This window comes from Camelus ferus, chromosome 11 (genome assembly GCF_009834535.1).
Source record: "Camelus ferus isolate YT-003-E chromosome 11, BCGSAC_Cfer_1.0, whole genome shotgun sequence".
Classification (NCBI taxonomy): domain Eukaryota; kingdom Metazoa; phylum Chordata; class Mammalia; order Artiodactyla; family Camelidae; genus Camelus; species Camelus ferus.
Window position 1 is genome coordinate 51,324,888 of NC_045706.1, and position 22,411 is coordinate 51,347,298.

Sequence of the window (22,411 nt, forward strand, 5' to 3'; positions counted from 1 at the left end):
TTGGTGTAAGAGGTGCTCATATAAGTTGAATATCTGCCTTTTTCAGGTGATTATAAGTCTTCCTGTCAAGAGTTTGTGTGGATGGAAGAGAATGCAGAACAGTAGCAGCTTTTTACTTTCCTCAGAATAAGGAAGCTTAGAAAGCTTTTCATAGCTAAAAATGAATGTTATAAGGGAATCATAAGTGCCAAAATCCAGAATTATTACATCTGGGAGAAGAGGAAGGGGTTGTTATCAGGGAAGGACATTCTCTTGAATTGATGTTTTGTTTTTTAAAGCAAACTTTTAAAATAAAATTTAACATATATAAAGTATAGATCATAAGTATATAGCTTGATGAGTTTTCACCTGTATAACTGATACCCAGACTAAGAAACAAAACATTTGTACTGGAGCTATTTGATTTTTTTTTTTTTTCAAATAGGGTAGTGAGCACATGGGCATTTGTCATATCATTCTTCTATTAATGCTTTGAAGTTTGCATACTTTTTTTTTTTAATTATCTCAGAGGAAAATATGGTCTTTAGATATCTGGGAAATGTCAGAAAACCCACAGGCTTAAGTAGTTGAGAAATTACTGCAGAGAAATAGGTTTTTTATCTGCAGGACTTTGCGTCCTATCTATCTGATGAAGTTTATAAAGCTGATACAGGCCCAAGTTACTGAACATTTTAAAATGGAAAAATAGCATAAACAGAGCTGTGTGGGATCAAAGTAGTAAAAATTATTAGTACTTTTTGAAACAGTACATTATTGGCCTTTTATAATTGCAGTTCAAAGTTACAGGTACTTTGAAATGTTTTATCAGTAAAATCTCACTAATAGTTTGAGGGAAATTCCTTATTCAGTTCTGTAATGGAATATTCAAGGTATAGAAAGAACTGAGCTATTAAGATTTATGGATATTTATATCTAGTTTAAAGGCTTTATATATGTTGTAGAAATTATTTGTATAGTAGATAGAAATATGCTTAATCTAAGGGGTTTCCTGAAATTAGTTATCTGTCTGCCTTTGTGGGTTTTTTTCCCTTCATTTTGGAGGAGGGAAGATACTTATTCCATAAACATAAAGATTTCTGAAACTTCATTTATCTTTATATAAAACATCTTTCTGTGTATCTCATTTTGTCAAAAATGTTATTTTTCTCAGTTCTCAACAGTAGGATCTTTCTAAGTTATGGCTGCTATGGTGTGGAAAAGCCATTTGTAAAATATGTAAAATATTACAAAAATACATTTTGTAAAAATGTTTGGTTGTTAACTTTCTTTCTGCTATTGGGGTTATGTGCATGAAATTATTAGAATATTAATATATTGACAACCACTCATTATTGAGTAATTTTTGTTGATTTTATTTTCTTCCAGAAGCAAGTAGAGCAGTGTAGGTAAATTACTGTTTCTGGTCTATTTATGTGTATTTGGTCTTCAAAGGAGTTGTTAGGACACACTGAAGTTTTTGTTTTATTTTCCTGTTTTCCCTTGGCAGGCAGTGGAAGAGGAAATGGCTGGTCCTAATCATCTCTGCATTCGCCGCTGGACTACTAAGCATGTAGCTGTTTGGCTGAAGGATGAAGGCTTTTTTGAATATGTGGACATTTTATGCAACAAGCACCGACTTGATGGAATCACATTACTTACATTGACTGAATATGATCTCCGGTCTCCTCCTCTGGAAATCAAAGTCTTAGGTGACATTAAAAGGTTAATGCTCTCAGTCCGAAAATTGCAGAAAATACATATTGATGTTTTAGAAGAGATGGGATACAACAGCGACAGTCCCATGAGTTCCATGACCCCTTTCATCAGTGCTCTTCAGAGTGCAGAGTGGCTCTGTAATGGGGAGCCTTCTCATGACTGTGATGGACCCATCACTGATTTGAATTCTGACCAGTACCAGTATGTGAATGGTAAAAACAAACATTCTATTCGAAGACTGGACCCAGAGTATTGGAAGACCATATTGAGTTGTATATATGTTTTTATAGTATTCGGATTTACATCTTTCATAATGGTTATAGTCCACGAGCGAGTGCCTGACATGCAGACTTATCCACCACTCCCAGATATATTCTTAGACAGGTAAGTTTTGTTTCTAGTTGCCAAGTTTGTAGAAGATTGCTATAATAGCAATGATAATAGTATATTTATGATAATTATGTTTATTATTTTTGGGTTGATAATACTTTCCATTTGCTTTATCTGCTACTATACAAAGATATGCTTTGAAATGACCTTTTTCCCTTAGAGTAAATTAGACCTTAAGCCTAGGTGAGTGGGAAAAACCGCTGCTTAATTTACTTTTCTAAGGCTATGTTATAGCTCCTTGGGAATTTCAGATTTTAAAAAGGTTTTCTGGAATGTTATTTGTAATAAATGGAATTTGGTTACTTTTTTTAAAAAGATGAACAGAGTTTTGTGTTTCCAAAATTGTGAGGAGATCTCCTGTATCATCAAATAAATTGGAATTATCACGAGTAGTATAAACTAACTCATTGATAGTATCTGTTGTTTTTATAGGTACTGAGGGCATGAAAAAGAATATAGTATATTATATGAAAAATAAGAGTAGAATGAAACTCAAAGTATTAGTTTTTATATTTGTGATTTTTAAAAATCTTTTTAAAGTTTATAGTGCTGTCTTGTTTGGTTTTGTAAAATGTTGTGCCCTTCTGAAAGTGCCTTATTGTATATGGGGTTTTTTTTTTTAATGAGATGAATTAAAATGTCCACATTAAGATGGCAGAATGACATATATATCACATTTTATTCCCTCTCAAACCCTGACTAAAAGTATAGTGAAGAAGGTTTGTTTGTTGATTGGTTGATCTTAAGTTGTAAACTCAGAAGGATGGGGTAGATAAAAGAGGAGAAAACAGCCATACATTTTGGAAATTTGAGAACAGATGGGTGAGTGGCAAGCAGCAGACTTAAAATAACCTACTTCTAAACAGCAGTCAGGAAAACTGAGAACCAACCCAATCTGTGTTACAGATTTCTCAAAGCTCTGGATATCCGAGGTGAAAGGATGGGACTAAAATAAGGAGAATTGAATGACAGCTGTTTAACAAGCTGTTAGATCTGTATATCTCCTCCACTATTCTATACAATTTTTCCAACAGAAGACCCTAAGGAAGTACAGAAGAAAGCATGTGGATATCTGGGGAAAGACCACTCTAGGCAGAGGAAACAGCAAGGTGCAAAAAATCCTGAATTGGTAGTATGCTTAGCATGTTTAAAGAACAGCAAGTGAGAGGTGGAGAGAACACTAGGAGATGAGGTCTGAGAGGAGGCAGGAATCCAGATTGTGCAGGGACTTGTAGACCATTGTAATGACTTTAGCTTTCATTCTGAGTGAAAAGGGAAAACCACTGGGAAGCATTTAGGAGAAGAGTAGACTGATCTAACTGCCATTTAAAATGGTCACTCCTGTTGTACTGAGAATAGCTAGGGGGTGGGGCCAGGAGCATAAGGGTAGTTAAATAATTGAATTCATCTAGACAAAGATGAGATGGATTGGATGAAGATAGTAGTAGAGATGGCCAATTTAAGTCTAGGGCATATTAAGCATAAAATGAGCCTGAAACAGATCTTGTGTGATAAAGCAAGAAAGTGGAAGCCTATCAAAAGAACACAGGAGCTGGTTTGAAGGGGCTCCCACTGATCAAACTAGAACAGTTGGAACATCAAAAAGCATAATCGTGGTAATGGATTATAATATTTTGAGTAAGAAAAAAATCTATAAACTCATAGTAATAAACAGAACAAAAAAATAATGGGGTGAGAGGGGAGGTTCTTCAAGGGAGTTATACGGGAAGTTGAAGAGCCATAACCAAGCACAATACATGAACTTTCATTGGATCCTAGATCAAGAAAAAATACTGCTACAAAGGACATTTGGGGTACAATTAGGAAAATTTGAATATGGATTGCATAATAAATGGTAAAGTATTCCTCTAAATTGGTATTAACTATTTCCTGGGTGTAATGGTATATTGGATTATGAAGAGGGTATCCTTGTTCCTAGGAGATACATGTTGAAGTGTTTAGGGGAGAAGTGTCATAATGTCTGCAGCTTACTTTGGGAAGGGTTTAGTCTCCTCCAAAAGAGTGTTTGTATATGTGCATGTGGGTATGTATTGAAAGAGGGAAATAAAGCAAATGTGGAAAAATGTTAATTGTAAGGAATTGATGGGATAAGTGAAGAACATAAGTGTTTATTCTTTCAACTTTTGTTATGATCAGAATTCTTCAAAGTTAAAAAAAATGGGCAAGGAAATGATGAGACAGAGAAAGAGAATGAAAACAATCAAGTCTTATAATTTTTCCTGTAAGGGCAGCAGCGAAATGGAGTTGTAGCTTTGTAAGAGGAGGAAAGGATATGGAGTCATCAGGGTTTTGCTTTTGATGGGCTGTATTATATGGCATGATTGTTACATTGATGATAGGAATGACCCAATTTAGGGGAAATGAGATGCTTTTAGAGGAAAGAGAGGGTATAATTGATGGGATTGTGTCCTTGAGTAGATGAAAAGGGTCGGGATAGTAGTGGGTGGGATAACCATAATAGCAAGGGAGGAAACAGAAGCACTGTAAAAAGCGTACATAAATAATGGAAAAACCACATCAATCTGGGGCTTAACTGCCCTTCATTTCTCACTCATCCCTGAGATTATTACTATGTCCATTGTAATAATCAGTGTTCACAGTGATGACTCTGAATTACCACAGAAAATTAAATTCTATCCAGAAAAAAAAAGCATAACATGTATAATGCATCTTAGAAGGCTTTGCATCAAAATAAATATGTGATGTTGAATACACATTTGACGCTTTCCTTATAACACTTCACTAAAATGACAGAAAAAAGTGAGGGCAAGGGGCCCCAATAATCCCATGAAGGCAGAAGCTGTGATAATAATGAAAATTTGGAAAGTAGAAAGCTAAGTACCTGTTGTGAGATTGAGAGTGGGGACTAGCAGTGCCCAAGAGGTGAGCTAATTGTACTGCAATGCTCCAGAAAAACTCTTAAAACAAGAGGCATCAAGCTTCTCTCAAGACCAGGTAGAGATAGGAGATCAATATGAAGAACTGGTTGCAAATCAATTTAGGAAGCTTTTAGAAGAACAGAAACTGTTCTACTGCAGTAGAAGACAGGTGGTTTGTTCTTCAGAGTAGTTGAATATGATGGACTCTGGACTCGGGGACACCATTCCCAGATGAGAACAAAGGTGCATGTTTTCAGTGTGTTCTCAAGGTAATTAACTATAAATCTCTGGAATGATCACCGAGACTTCCAGCTCCCTTTCTTAAGTAGCCAGACTTACTTCCTGTCCCAAGTCATACCCAGCCCCAGTCCTCCAAGCAAGAGAACAGATTCCTCTCCTTGGAAAACCTGCACAAGAGAAAAAGACTGTGATAGGGGAGATATCACTGTCTCAGCAGCCTGACCTCTGTATTATCACTCTGTAGTGAAACCCACAGTGTGACCAGCTCAGTCCATACACACAGAGCATCACATTATTTTTTTTAGTACTTCACTGCCAAATATGAATGGTCAGTCAAGAATCACCAGACATTTGAGGAAAACATATCAATATAAATAGAAAAAAGCAAACTGGGAAACACAAAATAAGGAGCAGAAGAATATTTTGAAAAGAAAATAACCATTCATATTCTTACAGATAAGAGATACTGGATTCTCCAAGACAGTAACAGTAGGCTATAAAAAAGGAAAATGCAGAGAAAAAAGCGTTTGGAAAATAAAAAATGAAAGTAGAAATGTAAAACCTAGCAGGATGATTGGAACATAGATTTGATGAAATTGCCCAACTTGTAGAGCACTGATGAGAAGTAATGGAGAACAAGTAAGATCAATCCAGTTGGCCCAACAGTGGAAAATATAGGGGTTTTAAGAATACATAAAGTGAAGGGCAAACTACCAGTGAGACGTAAGGGTAGACTCAAGGATATTTTTAAATTCACAAATCTCAAAAAAATTTACTCTCCAATCCCACACTTAATGGAATTGCTAAAATGAAAAAAATTGATAATGACAAGACCTGACGAGGATTCAGAGCAACTTATGCTCTTGTGCATTGCTCGTAGAAATGCAAAATGGTACAAATGTTTGGAAAACAGTTTGATAGTTTCTTAAGAAGTTAAACATACACTTAACATAGGGCTCAACAGTTTTTCATCCAAGAGAAACGAAAATATATGTCCATGCAAAACCTGTATATGGTCTTTATCACCCAAACCTGGAAATAGCCCAAAATATCCATCAACCAATGAATGGATAAGGAAATTGTAGATTAAGAATGGATAAAGAATTGTACATACAATTGCATGGATGAATCTCAAGTATATTATGCTGAGTGAAAATAGATGCAGAAGGTATTTGGACAGATACTGTATGGTTCCATTTATATGCCATTCTGAAACGGGCGTACCTGTAGGAATCAGAAATCAGACCAGTGGTTGCCCCACCCCTGGAAGTGAGGGAGGGAACTGATTACAAAGGGACACAATGGAACTTTTTGGAGTGATGGAAATGTTCTGTCTTTATTGCAGTGGTGATTACATGACTGAATATCTTTGTCAAAACTCATTGAACTGTACAGCAAAAAATGGTGAATTTTCTGTTTGTAAATTAAACTTTAATAAATCTGACATTAAAAACAACTTATCCTCCAGCCCCTCTTCTGAGAAAATAATTGGAGGGCATACTTTATTAAATAAACTAAGGAGTAAATCGAGAAAGAAGAGGACATGGGATTCAGGAAACAGAGAATCCAATATAGAAAAGAGGAATTCCCTGGATGAGGGTTAAGTTTTATTACAAGAAATAGCCATGCAGAAGGACTAGAAAATGCAGCCATTCTAAACTGGAACGAGAGAGAGAAGGGGCTCTAGGAGAGATTTCTCCCAAGGAAAAGTTGAAATTGATAGAATAATCTGGAGATGAACTGGTGAAAATCACAGAAGAAATAGAACAAACTTTTTAAAAAGTTATTTATTAGTTCCAGAGAATTACAAGAAGTTGTGCAAGAAAAGAATTTAATCATTGTTCTCCACTGTCTCAGCTATGAATGACATTTATAAATTTACAGTAGGTAAAAGCCAAAATTATTTTGAACAAAATTGTGAAATAATATTGAGAGCTTGAGAGAGAAAAGAGGGAGAGAGAGAGAGAGAGAGAGAGAGTGTGTGTGTGTGTGTGTGTGTGTGTGTGTGTATGTATAACTAAAACATAATGCTAAATAAAACAGAAGAGTGAAAGTGATTGCCACTGGGGAGCAAGAATTAGGTTTAGTCTAGGGGAGAGCAGAAAACTTAATTTTCATCATAAACACTGTAAAACTATTTTAGATATATACACACACATGTATACATATACACATACAGGTACACATATATATTGTTTTTTAATATTAATTTTAAAAGTTTAAATTTTTAAAAGTCATTTAAAGGAATTCTTTCTTTTATCAGAAAATTTCTATTATATAAAATAATCCTTTCCCCAGAAACACTAGATAAATAAGGCAGCAATGGATTAAAAATACATAAGTCTTTTTTTCTTGAGGTAATAGGTAAAAGATGAGTCCTTGAATGATGATGATTGACTCTCTTCAGTTACTCTAAATAAGGTTTGGCGTAGACTGTTAATACCTTTTGGATTTCATGTTTTCTTTTTTAAAAACCTTTTTTTTTTTAGTTATAAAATTAACATACCATCGTATAAAAATTTTAGTGTAAATTTATAGGGAATAAAATATAATCCTACCAACCAGAGATGACCATTTGGACTAATTAATTTCCATCTCCTCCCTCCCATGCTTCTCCTCCTCTTCCTCATCCTCCTTTTCCTTCCTCTTCCTTTTTCCTCCTCTTCTCCTCCTTTCCTTTTCTTACTTTCTTTTTTAATTAAGAAATGTGACATCTCTTTTACTGGTGAGTAACCCCAGGCACTGTGGATTTGGTGAGGGAAGTGAGGTCAGTGGAAAAGACAGAAGGAAATAGGAATATAAAACAAAGGAGGGCAGAGAGAAATAAAAGAGTTAAAACAAAAATTCTATTTACTTCCCCTAAAACAAAACCAAATATACTTAAAGAAGGAAAAAAAAAAAAAAAGAGTTGAGTTCAAGCCATGATTGTCTGGGTTCTGAAATGAGCACATCATTGAAGCAGTGAGCCTTTTCCTCCATTGTCTTTTGAGAGTATTCCTGTATCCAGGTCTACCATACTATGGGGAGGGAGAAAATGGTTGTTATTTCTTTGCAGAGAACCATGATTGAGAATCACAGACAACAAAGAGGTCTGGTAAATGGGGTACTTTATGAAACAGTTTCTTTCCCCAGGTTCTCCAGATATCATCTTCTGAAAGAGGTGAAAGTTAAAACAATTTTAGGGTCATTATTAAAGAGTACCTTATTGAAAAGGTGGTGCTGTTTACATGCATATGCTTCTTGTCAGTCCAAAATGTAATCTTTTCTATTCTAGTGTTCCTAGAATCCCATGGGCCTTTGCCATGACAGAAGTATGTGGCATGATTCTGTGCTATATTTGGCTCCTGGTTCTTCTTCTTCACAAGCACAGGTACCTCTCTTATTCCATTAAAGGACTGGAAGTGTTTTGACTGTCTTAGGTAAAGGTCATCAAACCTTGTTTCTCCCTTTGCAGTTGCCTTGTTAATTTGCTTCTCTAGTCATTGTGACAGTATAGTTATTGACATAGAAAAATGTTGTGGGTTTGATCAACCTGAGGTAATACCTGTATTTAGTAATATTTTGAGTGTATTTTGCAGAGAAAGATTAGAGATGGTGATGTTCAGCCATGGGCCAACCATTGACAGTCTAGCCTTACCTTTCTTTGGAAACAAATTGGAAATGTCACTCTTTATAGAAGGCTGGAAACTCCTCCAAGGACAGTCTTTGGTCAGATGTTTGGATGGAAGAAATTATTCTTTGCTTGGAAGAGGCCCATTTAAAAAGAGATTATTTTGGGATGAGAGTATAGTTAAGTGGTAGAGTGCATACCTAGCGTGCACAAGGTCCTGGTTCAATTCCCAGTACCTCTGTTTAAAAAAATTAAAATCAATAAACCTAAAATTATCCCCCCATTAAAAAAATTAAAAAAGAAAAAGGGGAAAAAAAAGGAACAAAAAATAAAAAGGTTATATTGCACACCATGCACATCTAGTAAGTGTGGTTTACTTCAGATGGTATAGGAAATTGCTTTGGCACTTTCACTAAGAAATATAAAGGGAAAAATTTTTTTATTAAAAAAGAGATGCATAAGGGGAGGTTCCTTTCCTACTTTAATAAGGGGAATTTATTTGATTTAAGTAAAAGAAAAATAAGGCATAGGGAATAAAAAAAAGTTTAAAGAGCTTATAAAGTTTGTGCGTCTGCCATCCCTTGTCTTTGGATGCTGAACAGGAATATAGCACCTTGAATTTTTTTTATCTTTTCTCCTCACTAGGGAATGCTTGAGGTAAACCACAGTGATGGGCTTTAGGTCCTAAGCAGCAGTTATTTCAGTGCTTTGAAGGGGAAAAGAAAGGTTGATGATTGCTATTTTTGTCACCCTTTTAGGCCTTACTGCACTTCATTCTTTCCCATTTTGCAGCAGTTTTTATAACTGGATTGCTTGAAATCAGAGGTGGTTTAGAAACACATGTATCACTGCTGCTTTCTAACTTTGCACTGCAAGACCCTGTGGATTTGAATTTATCTGCTCTTCAACATAAGAGTTTACCTTATATAGGAAACCTTGGTAGGTTTAGCCAAGCGTAGCAGTGGCCAGTTAAATGTAAGTGTTGGTGTGTAATTAGCCAAAAGAAAGTGTTCCTCAAAGTGTGGTCTTTGTACCACTTTCATTTGAATCACCTGGGCTCTTGTTGAAATGAAGATTCCTGGGTTCCATCCTAGGTATACACACTAACGTTTGAAACTTACCTAACCTTGTGTTCAGTGCTTTTTTTCTTGAAGGTGGGAGGAGCATTTCAAAAAATACATAAAGCAAAGTCTCTGTACTTAAGAATCTTATAGTTTGTTTTGGTTTAAGACATTAATAAAAATATTTTAACAGTATAAGTAATGTTATAATGCAATTCAGAATTTTTGTTGGAGATGTACTTAATGTAAAACTTAGTATTAAAAAAACCTCAGTATTTTATAGCTTAAGTTTAAGAAAAAATTAGAGAATGTTTATTATATAGTTACTGTCATGAATGAAATTACAGTGACGTTAATAAGCAAAAAATTCCCTAGAATCATGTATTTAACTTCTCATTAAATAAATAATCTATGACAATATAAGAGTAATAGAATTAACACTGAGCTAAGCTTCAGGCTAGGTACTAGTCTTACTTCTCTCTTGCATAATTCTTTCTCTTAGCCATATTTTCTTATCAATGAAATGATGCTCTTAGGTTTGCATCATCCAACATGGCAGGTGCTAGCCACACATGGCTATTTAAATTTAATTTAATGAAAATGAAATATAATTAATATTCAGTTCCTTAGCCATACTAGTCACATTTCAAGTGCTCAAGAGCCACATGCAGATAGCTTATTGGACAGTGTAGTCATAGAGCATTTTCACCATTGCAGAATGTTCTATTGGACAAGGATGCTTCAGATGGTATCTAAGATTTTTGTCCTCTTCAAAGAATCTAGTGGTTTTCTGCTTGCTCTCCCTTTAAGTAAACATTAGATGGCTGGGGTATTTTCATTTGTTTTCTTCTGATCTTTCTCTTTTTGGTCACTCTGTTCACAGGTCAATTCTTCTGCGAAGGCTTTGTAGTCTGATGGGCACTGTATTCTTGCTTCGCTGCTTTACCATGTTTGTGACCTCCCTCTCCGTGCCAGGACAGCACCTGCAGTGTACTGGAAAGGTAGCCTACTACCTTCTGTATCATTCTTTCCTCTTGTTCTTGGTGTGTTGATGGCATCATATTTGAACTAGGGCTGAGACTACCTTTAACACTACAACATGCTTTTCGGTATTTTCAATATCTGTAATAAACCTCTAGAAAGAATTTGGTAAAAATCTTAAGCCAGAATTTACCTTCGTATTGCTTCTATCCATTGATACAAGCTCAGTGCTGTAGAGTGATGCAAAAAAAGTAACTTGTGATTATCATTTTCCCTCTCACTGTCTTCAGCATCTTTAGTTCCTCATATGATATCACTCTGGTTATCACTCTGGTTCCTTCATTCTTTTTTAAAAAGTGTTGCATTTGAACTATATCCCATTTAAAATATAATAGCACCCACTACTCTAAACTTTATTCTTTCTGAGATATACTTAAATAGTGGCTGATTTTTTGTTTTTCTTTTCTACTTTGTAGCTTGTTTTGATATACTATAGACATATCTTCTCTTCTGGTTAAATAAGAGTGGATAGATTATGCAGATGGGAACAAAAAAAGCAGGGTAATGAATTACTTGAAGTAAATAAAATAAAATATAAGTAAATAAATAACCCTGAAGCTTACCTGTGCTTTATATACAAAATTGGCTGTTGTGACTCATTAAATTTGGACAAAAGAATTTGTCATCCTACTTTTCTAAGCCTTCATACACTAGTTATGTATTCCCAAATATTCAAATAATATATTAACACCTTTTTGTTATTTTAATGTTGTTTGTAAAACGTGAAACAAAATTAAGTGTCACTTCTTCCACTGCTTCTACTGTAATATAAATTGTTGAAATGCTGACAGGGAAAGATTAAGTAGCCAAAGGAGATCAAGAACTAAAAATATAGCCCTGAGCTGAAGGGTGACTAAACTTTCTTCAGGTATTAGGAGACTGGCCAGTAAGAAAGGAGGAAGGGTTAATGACATTTAGGATTCAGTGTAAAGGGAATAATTTATTTTTAAGGTAAAAGCTGTCTTTATTTCTTTTTTCTTTACCAAAAAGGGAAAGTAATTTCTCTAAAGTTATATAAGCTTATTATAAAAATTCAAATTGTACAGAAGTATATAAGTTAAGAAGTAAAATCTCACAAAATTCCCTCTTCTTTCATCCCACCCCATAAATAATACTGTTAACAGTTGTGTATATAGCCACATAGACTATGTTTAACCATGCTTACACATTCACACAAGTTTATATAAATAGATAATTTTGAACAAAAAGTAGGATTATACTGCAGACATATTTCTTTAGCTTACGTTTCATTTAATAGTATGTTGTTTGCTTTTTCTGAAGAGATACATATCACTTTACCTCATCTTTTTAATAGTTGCAGAGTGTTCCATTGTATGATTTACGAATGATGTACATTTAGGTTATTTCCAAATCTCACTATTTATAAACAATGCTGTCATAAACGTCCTTTTACATTTATGCTTTTTCATTTATTTAATCATCTCCTTAAGATATATTCCTGGAAGTGGTATTATAAAATTATTAAAGAACATACACACTGAAAATTGTGATACATATTGCTCACATTTCCACTAGAAAATGTAAGACTAGTTTTTCACTACTATCACCAATGTGTGCATGTCGGTTTTCCCATCCCCATGCCAACACTGTGTGTTATGAATCTTTGGAGTCATTGCCATTATGAGTAATCAAGATGATATCTGAGACTTCTATGGTCTTATATTTTTGTTTTAAAATCTTTATCAACTGAAGTAAAAACACAATATAAAAGCTGTTGAGTTTCAGTTTTGAGACTTACTGAGAACTATAGCCCAGGAGAAAGCCTCTCAGATAGTTCTGAGGAACTGCTCTTAAGAGGTAAGGGGGGAGGTCAGCATATATGCTGTGGTGGAGAAGGTATACATACAGTCAGGCACATATCTTGGTAGAAGGTTGCTGCTAGTCATGAGGAACTGTCTTAGTGATTTTAGTGCTTTTCTAGGTATGAGAAGATGTGAGAAATTGGGTTCATAAATTTTTCACCTGAAAATATCTAAGAATCCTGAAGGCCTATTCTGTCAGTTTTCCTAGAGCAGAGTGCCTCATTCCTGATTTCTTTCCTAATGTCCTTTTAGGGTATGTCGAAAGTTAGCAACTGCAGTGGCTAATGATGTAATTCTTGTAGAACCTGGTGGCAAGTGACATTCTTTAGTTGGCAGATCTATTGAATTTATTTCTGTATATGAAAGGAGGGAGGGATAGAACAGTTTCCTCCAAATGCTAATTGATTAGAAGAGATTTAAAAGAAGAAACATTTAAGCTTATTATAATGAAAAGAGAATTTCCTACAGCTGAGGGAGTTAATTGTGAGTCATCCACTAACGAGAAGAATATATGTGCATAGGGCTGCAATGGGTGCTGCAAAAATAAATTAGGTATCATCCCTTTACAGTATGGGCAGCTCGTTTTCTGTCTCTAATGACTGTTTTTCATTATCAGTTTTATGTGGACATTTCTATTCACATCTGCCCTAAATACTGTTAATTGCTTTGAATTATAACCTACTTATTGACCTGTATTATTTGCAGCAGTCATTAAAAATAGAAAGTTAAAGTGATATTAACTAGTAGTCAGATCCCTTACAGTGAACTCCATAGGGCTTTTTATTGTAATAAAGTAATTGCTTGAAATCTCATTCCCAGAAGTATGAGGTTTGGGGACAGAACCAAGAACATGCCTGTTGTTTTTTGTTGTTGTTGTTGTTGTTATTGTTGATGTTTTTGTTTGAAACACTTAAAGCAATTTCTCATCAGTGTCTAATTAGTTCTGTTGTGTTTCAATTTTTATTTTTCTTGAAGGAAATTAGGGACACTTTAAGATTGAAAAGGATGGGGTGATTTGAGTAATTGAGCTGTAATTGCTTTCTTTTGACTGACATCATTTGTTTCCTGTCTTTGGCTGAGACATTTTTTTAACAATCTCTGTTCTTCACTGCCTGATTTTTTACTTTTACGAGAGTAACATCTCTAACCCCATTCTCATTAGAGGTTATTGAGAGAAACAACCCATGTATACTTTAATACCTTCCGTTTCCTTTTCTCTGATAATAAATTTCTTCTCCTGCTGTCAACTGAGGCAGAAAGGGAAAGCTGGGTAGTGTATAATCAGCAGTTTGTGATTGTGTTTCTAATGAGGTTGTGATTTTTTGTTCACTAGCCATAGTAGAATCATTAAGACATAGGGCTTTGGAATTGGACTCCCTGGGTTCACATCCTGATTATGTTACTTACTAGCTGTGTGACCTCTCCAATCACCTGCACAACTGAATCACTTCATAGGATTTTTATGGAAACCCAAGTGCAATAACATATAAGCATGTATTATGTGTTGACTGCCTTTTTTGTAGTGTCCATTGCTCAAACTCTTCCTCAAAATGGATTGCTTTCTTAAGTTAATGGGTGGGAGTTGGGATTAGTTTGGCTGCTAATAACAGGAACTTCAAGGTGGCTGTGGTTTAAATAACAAACAATGATTTATTCTCTTCTCAGAAGAGATGTCTGAAAGTAGGTTTTCCAGGTCAGATGTGGTAATATTACAGAGTTGTCAAAAACTCATGATTCCTCTGTCTTTCTGCTCTCCTACTCTAACACTTGGCTAGAATCTTCAAGGCCACTTTGTGGTCAAAGATGGCTGCGAGAGCTTCAACTATCATGTCTGAATTTTAGGCTAGAAGAAAGAAATGTAGAAAAGACTTCCTTTGAGCTGTTGTCTCTTTCCTTAAGTAGCCTTCCCAGAAATCTTTTACACTTCCATGTACGTCTAATTTTACAGAACTTAGTCACATACCCACACCTAGCTGTGAGAGAGGCTGGGAAATGCAGTATTTTGGTTGAGCTCTTTGCCTCTTCAGATAAATTTGAGATTCTATTACCATTGAAGAAGGGGAAAATGGATATTGAATGGTAATCATTGTCTCTGTCATAGCGTATTTCTTATTGGCAAAGACAGACAAATACTACTGTGCTATAGGATTTAAAATTTGGAAATATTTTTGTGTTATATAGTCACCTTTTCATTGTAAAGGAACTCCTAGTAGAGAAGTTTGAATTACACTGATTTCATTTAATTACCAAAAAAATGTCTTGAGTACAGCCAAGCTTTGAACACCCATTCTTGATGTCTAGATGCTTTTGCTTAGATCTTACTTCTCAGTCATTCAGCTTTTGAATTTCGGTGTGAGTGGTAGGAGCCTCTACTGCCCTAAGCATCTGAAGCACTAATTCTTTGTTTTCTTTATAGATATATGGCAGTGTATGGGAGAAACTACACCGGGCCTTTGCCATTTGGAGTGGCTTTGGTATGACCCTAACTGGTGTTCACACTTGTGGAGATTACATGTTCAGTGGCCACACAGTCGTCCTAACTATGCTGAATTTCTTTGTTACTGAATGTAGGTACCTCTTTAGTACATCTATGCATATCAAATAACTAGCTGCAGAGGGGGCTGTGGGAAGGGTGTCAAATTCTGTGAAGAATGGGAGAAACAAACTGACCCAAGAAACATATGACTAAGAAGTGCTGGAAGAAGAGTGGTTTTAAAATGATCTTTCTGTCCTTTTCCCAGATACACCAAGAAGCTGGAATTTCTTGCACACTTTATCCTGGGTTCTCAACCTCTTTGGAATCTTCTTCATTTTGGCTGCCCATGAACATTATTCCATTGATGTGTTTATTGCCTTTTATATCACAACAAGACTCTTTTTGTACTACCATACTCTAGCCAATACCAGAGCATATCAGCAGAGTAGAAGAGCAAGAATTTGGTTTCCCATGTTTTCTTTTTTTGAATGCAATGTTAATGGTACAGTACCTAATGAATATTGTTGGCCGTTTTCAAAACCAGCAATAATGAAAAGACTAATTGGATAAAGACTATCTTTGTAATGGGTCCGTGATTAAATTTACAGTTATTGTTGAAGGTGAATAACTTTGCTTTCTCCCCATAGGTTGTTCCTGGATGCCTTGCTTTTTGGCCTATATATTGATAAAGTAAAGTTTCCTATTCTGAGCAAGGCTGTAATTATAGAAAACAAGAACAATCAAGAGTCCTTACCTGTTTGAACAGAAAGCTTAAGCAGATGTTTTCTGCCCCTTCTCTTTAGGCAGACTTAATGTTGTGATTGAAGTCAGGCTGTTACCTTTACCTGTTGAGTATTTGCCTATTGAACTTAAGCAAATCAACTTAAGCAGTTTGCTGATTGAAAGTTTTTTGTTTTGTTTTGTTTTAATTTCCAGTAGGACTCTAATCAGGAAACAATATTTTTTGAAGCTCCTTAAAAGGAAAAACCTCTACCAAGTGAGCAGGACTTGTTCTTTGAACTAATCTGTGTCTTTAAAAAAATGCAACTCTAGAAAGTGATCCACTTTACTAACAAATAATTTTTGTCTTCTGAACCATCTTTAAGAAAAGTATACTTTAATATACCAGAATGCCTGAAAAAAGAAGAGAATGAAAGGGGCCATACATGAGGTGACAAAGTACAGATATAGTGCTGGCATTTTTCACTAAAGATGCAACGAAAGATGCAGTTTTGGTCTGAGGGTTCAGTATGGCCATCAGTAAGTACTCTTGAGGGAAAAATGGCTTCATCCATCAAAATAAAATTGGCTTAATTTTAGTGATATAAGTACCTGGAATAACTTTGTGCTATAGCTGTTAGCTAGACAGATGACAACCCAACTTTAGGCTTTTTAATGATATTATTTAATGAGCAAAATAGTGGAGTGTTTTACCAGATGTTAAATAAAGTTCTTAATGTCCTGAAGTAGGGAGGTATGCATGCAAAGAATCATTTTTCTCTTTCTGAAATTTATAACAGGTTGCAGACACAGTACAACTTTTTGTTTTTGAAATTTCTCATTCTTGGCCATCAGAAAGTAAGCAGTCTCAGACATATTTGGATATGAAAAAGTTTCAGTTTTTATTTTTAAATACAATTGTGTACATACATTCTTTCTATTTAGTCTTAATTCGGCATTCAAGAAGCGAAGTAACTTAGTTGCTGTTTACAACACTAGAAACTTAGTACCTTAAGTAATTTGACCTATGTGATAACATTTGTCACTTTACTTTTAATGATTTTGTACAGTAGTTCTGACAGTAGGATGATTATGGAATTGGAATTTGAACCCCAACTGATGAGCATAGCCACTTGGAATATTAATTGTGTAGTTTTTACATTCCATTTTAAAACAAAGAGTTAGAAAAGGTGCTGGCTGGTTGAGGTCTAAAATTAGACCACTTAGCAGAAACTTGCTTCTTATATGGGTGAAATATTTTATTTTTGCACTTTGAGTCATATTCCCACCCTGTATAAGCTACAGAGGAGCCTCAATGGATTGGGCAGAAAACAGGTATTATGCAAACAAGTTTCAGTGAGTGCTGAGTGACCCCAGTTTGGATCTGCTCTGAACATTATTTTTTTATTTCTCACTTGAGACATGGCATGAAGCAGTTCAAGTTTTATTATGCTTTTGAATCTCATACTTCAGAATCTTACAATGTCTTAAATTGCTGATTCTGTTATATGCTGGGGACAAAAATGCCAGCATTTCATCCATGGAAATTGCATCATCATGAAGGGTGAAGGATGTTTCCTAGGCCAGTTAGAGTAGTTTGACCTCAAAACTCCCATTTTTTTCTAAATGACAGAGCAGGACTGAATTTAGCTTGGGAGGGACTGAATGCTGGCTTTTGGAAAAATGTTTGAAAAAAATCTGTGGCAACATTAATTCAAGAATATTGAATAGCAACTTAATGGTAAATTTCCTACTATCAGTCTCCTTTCCTTCATATGGATTCTATTCTAGAACAAAGTAGCAAAAAAATTGCAACTAACTTTGTAGAGCTATTGATATTGAGAGTGCCTAACAGCAGACTGCAGTGAGGATTGTAAAAATAACTTTTCAGCCTTGCATTTATCATATCTGTATTGAGGGAAAATTAAGCTAGATTAATAATTTCTTGTTATAACCATTTTAAGGCAGTATTTACATAAATTAATTATCTCCAAGTCTCTTCTTTGGAAAACGTTGAGACAAAATTCTTTCCTGTTTCTTTTTTTAATACAAAACCTGTATTTTAGTTGCTTTTTGTTTTGTCCAGAAATTTCCAGGTTTTGTCTTTGTATTTTCTTTCTTGTTAAAATCTAAACTTCACAGTGAAGGTGAGATTTGCATTTTGGGTGTGAATGTGGCTAGGTAGAGAAGCTAATGCCTTAGCTCTACATATTTTTCAATCTTGTCTACAATTACAAACGTGTGAAAGGCTGGCATCATTAAACACCGAGACTGCAGTATAGAAGGAACCAAGAAGGTTTTTTGATGGGGATGCAAACTAGAGGTTATATTGAAAGTCCTCGATGAATTTTCTATCTTCCTGGGGGCAGCATTGCCTTTTTCCTTTCTTCTTTTTTAAAAATCCTTGCAGGGCAATGTTACTGAAGGGTAATTGAAGTTTGTAGGAAGTCAGAGGTTTGGAAGAAGGCAAGTTTGCTGTTAGCACCAAATAATTTGGGAGAAACATTTTTTGGCTATGCTGCAGAATTCTCAACATGGCTGTCTGCTCTATAGTTCTCTGTGGCCAGAATTGCCAGGGAAAAAATATGGCTTCCATATGCTAGGTCTATTAGTATCCTTTTAAGTTGGAAAGCAATGAGCTTATCCATAGAACCAGTCAGTTAAATAAGTGTGGACTATTCACAAGAAGAAAACACGTGCTAGAGACCTACTGATAGTGTAACTCTGACACTGCAAGGGGCGTTCTTCCCTATCCTGTACCAGCCCTGAGTGTTGTTATTTAGAGTTCCAGAAATCTTATAATTTTGTAAATGGAGAACAGAGGAGAACCAAATCCTTTTATAGCTGGCATGAAACTGTGTGTTTTAGGGACACATGTTTGGAAAGTGTTATTTATATATTCAGAGCCATATTCATAACACTAGCCTGCTTTGACTGTATTCAGTAAAAGGCAATTTCATCATTAGTTTCAGAGTAAACTTTTTTTTAAGGATTCTTGTTCCAAAATACTTGAGAACATTAACTATGTTCTTGTTTTAAACTCTCTCATCTAATAAATGTTATTCTTTGATAGTCCTCTTACAGATTTGAGTTATCCCTTAGTAAAAGCCATTTGTCGGTTCTTTATACTATTCAGGCATTTGGGACAGGAAAGCTCTTTTTTATAATAGTCCCATGGCTTTCTTAAACAGTATTCATTTCATTTAGATAGTTTGAAAGCCACCAAAGCATTTCAGCTTTAATGCCATCTTTGCTTGGCAGTTAAGACAGTTTGTATTTGTAAAATGTTTAGCTCAAATTACCCCTATACCTCTGTAGAGGAAAATTGTTAGTAACGTCAAGTCAGACTGCTTCAGGAGACCAGTGAGAAAGGAAAGAGGTTGAGTGGGGTTTTTTTTTGTTTTTTTGTTTTTTTTCTTTCTCTGTCTTTGAGTGGCTTTAAATGACTGAAATTACTACGGCAGTAGATTTTGCCCCCCCCCCACCTATCCCTCACCCCCAACAAATACCACCAATTTCAAGTAACTAAAATGTGGCCTATTACTTTGTATCAAGTTCAATAAAAATATCTATGAAATCTATAAGCCACAATTTAGCTACCAGTGAAGTTGGTTTTTAAAATATGTTCTACCCTAAATTAACCAAAGGACTTTTATTCAATGTACTGCATATTTAAGTATAAGAAAGCTTTGTGTCTGATATGGAGGTAGAAGGAATACTGCATTAATTTCATTGTTATTTCAGGTCTATTTCAGTCTGAACTACTGGGTTGTCTGAACTAGCCCAGCAATGTTATCAGTTAGTGATAGCATCTTTAGAATCTTAATTTTAATAATTTTCTTTTTATTCAGAGAAATCTATGGATTGTTAGGACAACTGAAGTGTTTCTGATATGAAACAAAGGAAGTGGAAACTGGTACGTAATGGGGGAAACAAAATTAGCTTGGACTACAGTGGGCATGTTTTGTTTTAAGAATTCTACCTAAATGTCACCCAATCTACAGAGAAACTAGTATTACTTGAAGATGTGAAAGTTCCTGTGGTAGCCATACCTTGAAGCACAGTATTGTATATAAGTAAATATCTTGATTCTAAATTAAATCCAGATTTAACTAATATATATTATTTTATATCTTTGTTGTATTAAAATGTTTAAAAACACTAAAAATAAAAAATTTGAAAGTTGGTTTGTAGTCTCTTATTTAAATATCTTTGCATCATTAATGCAACTGGTCTGTTTTTTATACAATGAATTTTTATTTTTGCAATTGGACTCTGCAACTTTAAATCCTACTGTACTATCTAGTCCCTGGACATTTACTAATTCTTAGTTGTCTATTAGATAAACCATTTGCCCTTTCTCATTTCTTTTCTGTAAACTTGGAAAGAAAAGTGATCTACCTGACGGTATTAGAATAATTGTAGATTAAGTTAAGAGGAAGGAAAGGGAAGCAAATAGCTTCTTACCTCTGGACACATTAAAGTTTTTGTTTTTTGGTTTTAGGTTTCTTTTAATTGTAGAATAGATAGGGAAATGCCATCATCCTGTCAGGTCAGCTTTGGAGATTATGATGAATAGGAAAAGAAGGAAAAACACTTGTTAGTGATGGCCTCGTAGCCCAGAGCCCTGGAGTAGTTGAAACACTCAGTGTTGTCACAGGACCATATGAACTTATTAATCCGTGACTGAATTTGTTTCATGATCACTACCAGTTGTAGCCTCCTGTCTGGTGCCAGCTGCAGCCGGTCTTTCGTGGGAACTCTGGGAGAGAGTAGTCCAAAACAAACCGAGAGGCTGCTTGGTGGAATAAGAAATACGGTGAACTTAGACTCTGAGGACCTGGGTATGGGTTGCAGCTCTGCTGCTGATTAAATTGGGTCCTTTCATCCAGCTCTACTTAATCTTACGTGTAAAATGTAAGGAAAAATGTTTACCTTATAGGTTGTGTGAAGGGCCAGATTATGAAAGTACTGTAGCCTTAATAGCTCAGTAGCTGGTACATAATGCTGAAATATTAGTTGAATTGTGATACAAAAAACTGGATTCATTTGTATATGTATTAGGGAACTGTTGACAGATACATGTTTGGTATTTATTTATTTATTTATTCATAAAAGGGGTAGAGTTAATATTTTATTGTTACTTATCAGATGGCAGTCGGGTATGTAGTTTTCAAACTTGATCTTTCATTTTTGTAAGTTAAAAGAAAACAATTAGATTAATTCATTAATGGTGGCTCGAAGTTTTCCTAATTAGCTCCAGAAAATTCACCCACCTTTTGTCCCTTTTTAAAAAACTGGGAGGTTGGCATGCATTTGACTTCACACTCTAAAGCAACGTTCTGACAGTCATCCACGTCTACTTCAAGGAACACCACATTGGAATACTTTTCAGAGAGAGAATGAAAGAAAGGCTTGATCAGTTTGCAGGGCCCATACCTCATGGCTGAGAAGTCAACTACTACCAGTTTATCTCCTGCATGGTCAAGGCTTCCTGAAAAGCATGCTTGCTCTCGATCTGCTTCACCATTTTGGCTGCTGGGGTCTGACGAGTGACCTTACAATGGAAGCGGATCCAAGGCTCCTCAAAGAGCTCTGATTTTATTTTAAATGGAAGCATTAGGAACACCTATTGCCAGGGTCTAAATTGTGGGGACAAGTATAAGTAGTTCTATAAACAAGAATTGGTAAAGGGGAGAAGTATAAGTCAAAAAGAGAGAGAGGTAAGATAGTAGAAAGTACACAGAAGGTCACTGGAGATGAAGGGAAGCGTAGAGACCCCAAGATAGTAGGTCAGGGAACCAGGACTGGGAACAGCTTGTAGGAGGCCTTTGCCCCCAGCCCTGGAAGATCAAGACACCAAAAAGAGCTGCCAGCTGCTACTGGCTGGTGCATTATGAATCTAGGGTACGATACACCTTATATCCAGAATTGTCTCTCTTGTGCTTACACACCTAACTCACCTGTTGGAATGCTGGGCTACCAGTCATGAAGTGGAGTGGGAGCTGGCTCTGGTGAAGATTTGAGGTGGGTGCTATGGTAAGAGAATGCCTCAGAGGTGCTCCGTGATCACCCTTAGTTGTAACTTTGAAAAAGAGCAGATGATAAATAACCATAAGGCCTCTTAAATGCTGTATGTTCTCAGCTCACAGAGCTAGCTCCCAATGAGAGCCAGAAATACAAAACCACCATGACCTGTTCATATTCCAGTCTTAAGAGCCCTGGCTCCCACGCTAAGGACCTGTACCTAATGTTTTTTTGATACAAACTAATCAGCTGCTTTAATCAATAAGATGTCAAAAAGTAATTGAAATTTGATCGTGTTTTTCCACAAAGACTGATTTTGGAGGCTGAGCTGGAGAGAATTTGGAGTGATGCAGTTTGAGGACTTGAACATGGTTGAAATCTCACACGCGGATGGTAAACCTGTGCAGGCAGCATTCTGAACTTTCTTC

General features: G+C 35.5%; 1 protein-coding gene and 1 pseudogene across 5 annotated transcripts in view; one reads left to right on the forward strand and one right to left on the reverse strand.

The window, feature by feature from the left end:
* The window catches only part of SAMD8 (sterile alpha motif domain containing 8), a 47,685-nt gene extending 27,542 nt beyond the window's left edge, over nt 1-20,143 (forward strand). For 3 of the 5 annotated variants that reach the window (XM_032491961.1, XM_032491963.1, XM_006173436.3), the window contains 5 exons: nt 1,487-2,079; nt 8,500-8,595; nt 10,780-10,897; nt 15,177-15,327; nt 15,502-20,143. In XM_032491961.1, the coding sequence (XP_032347852.1) occupies nt 1,487-2,079; nt 8,500-8,595; nt 10,780-10,897; nt 15,177-15,327; nt 15,502-15,806 (1,263 nt within the window). In that variant the 3' untranslated portion in view covers nt 15,807-20,143. The other 2 variants (XM_032491964.1, XM_032491962.1) reach the window with 2 other exon arrangements.
* A 925-nt stretch (nt 20,144-21,068) lies between these two features.
* LOC116667305 lies at nt 21,069-22,180 on the reverse strand (annotated as a pseudogene).
* Nucleotides 22,181-22,411: the final 231 nt, after the last annotated feature.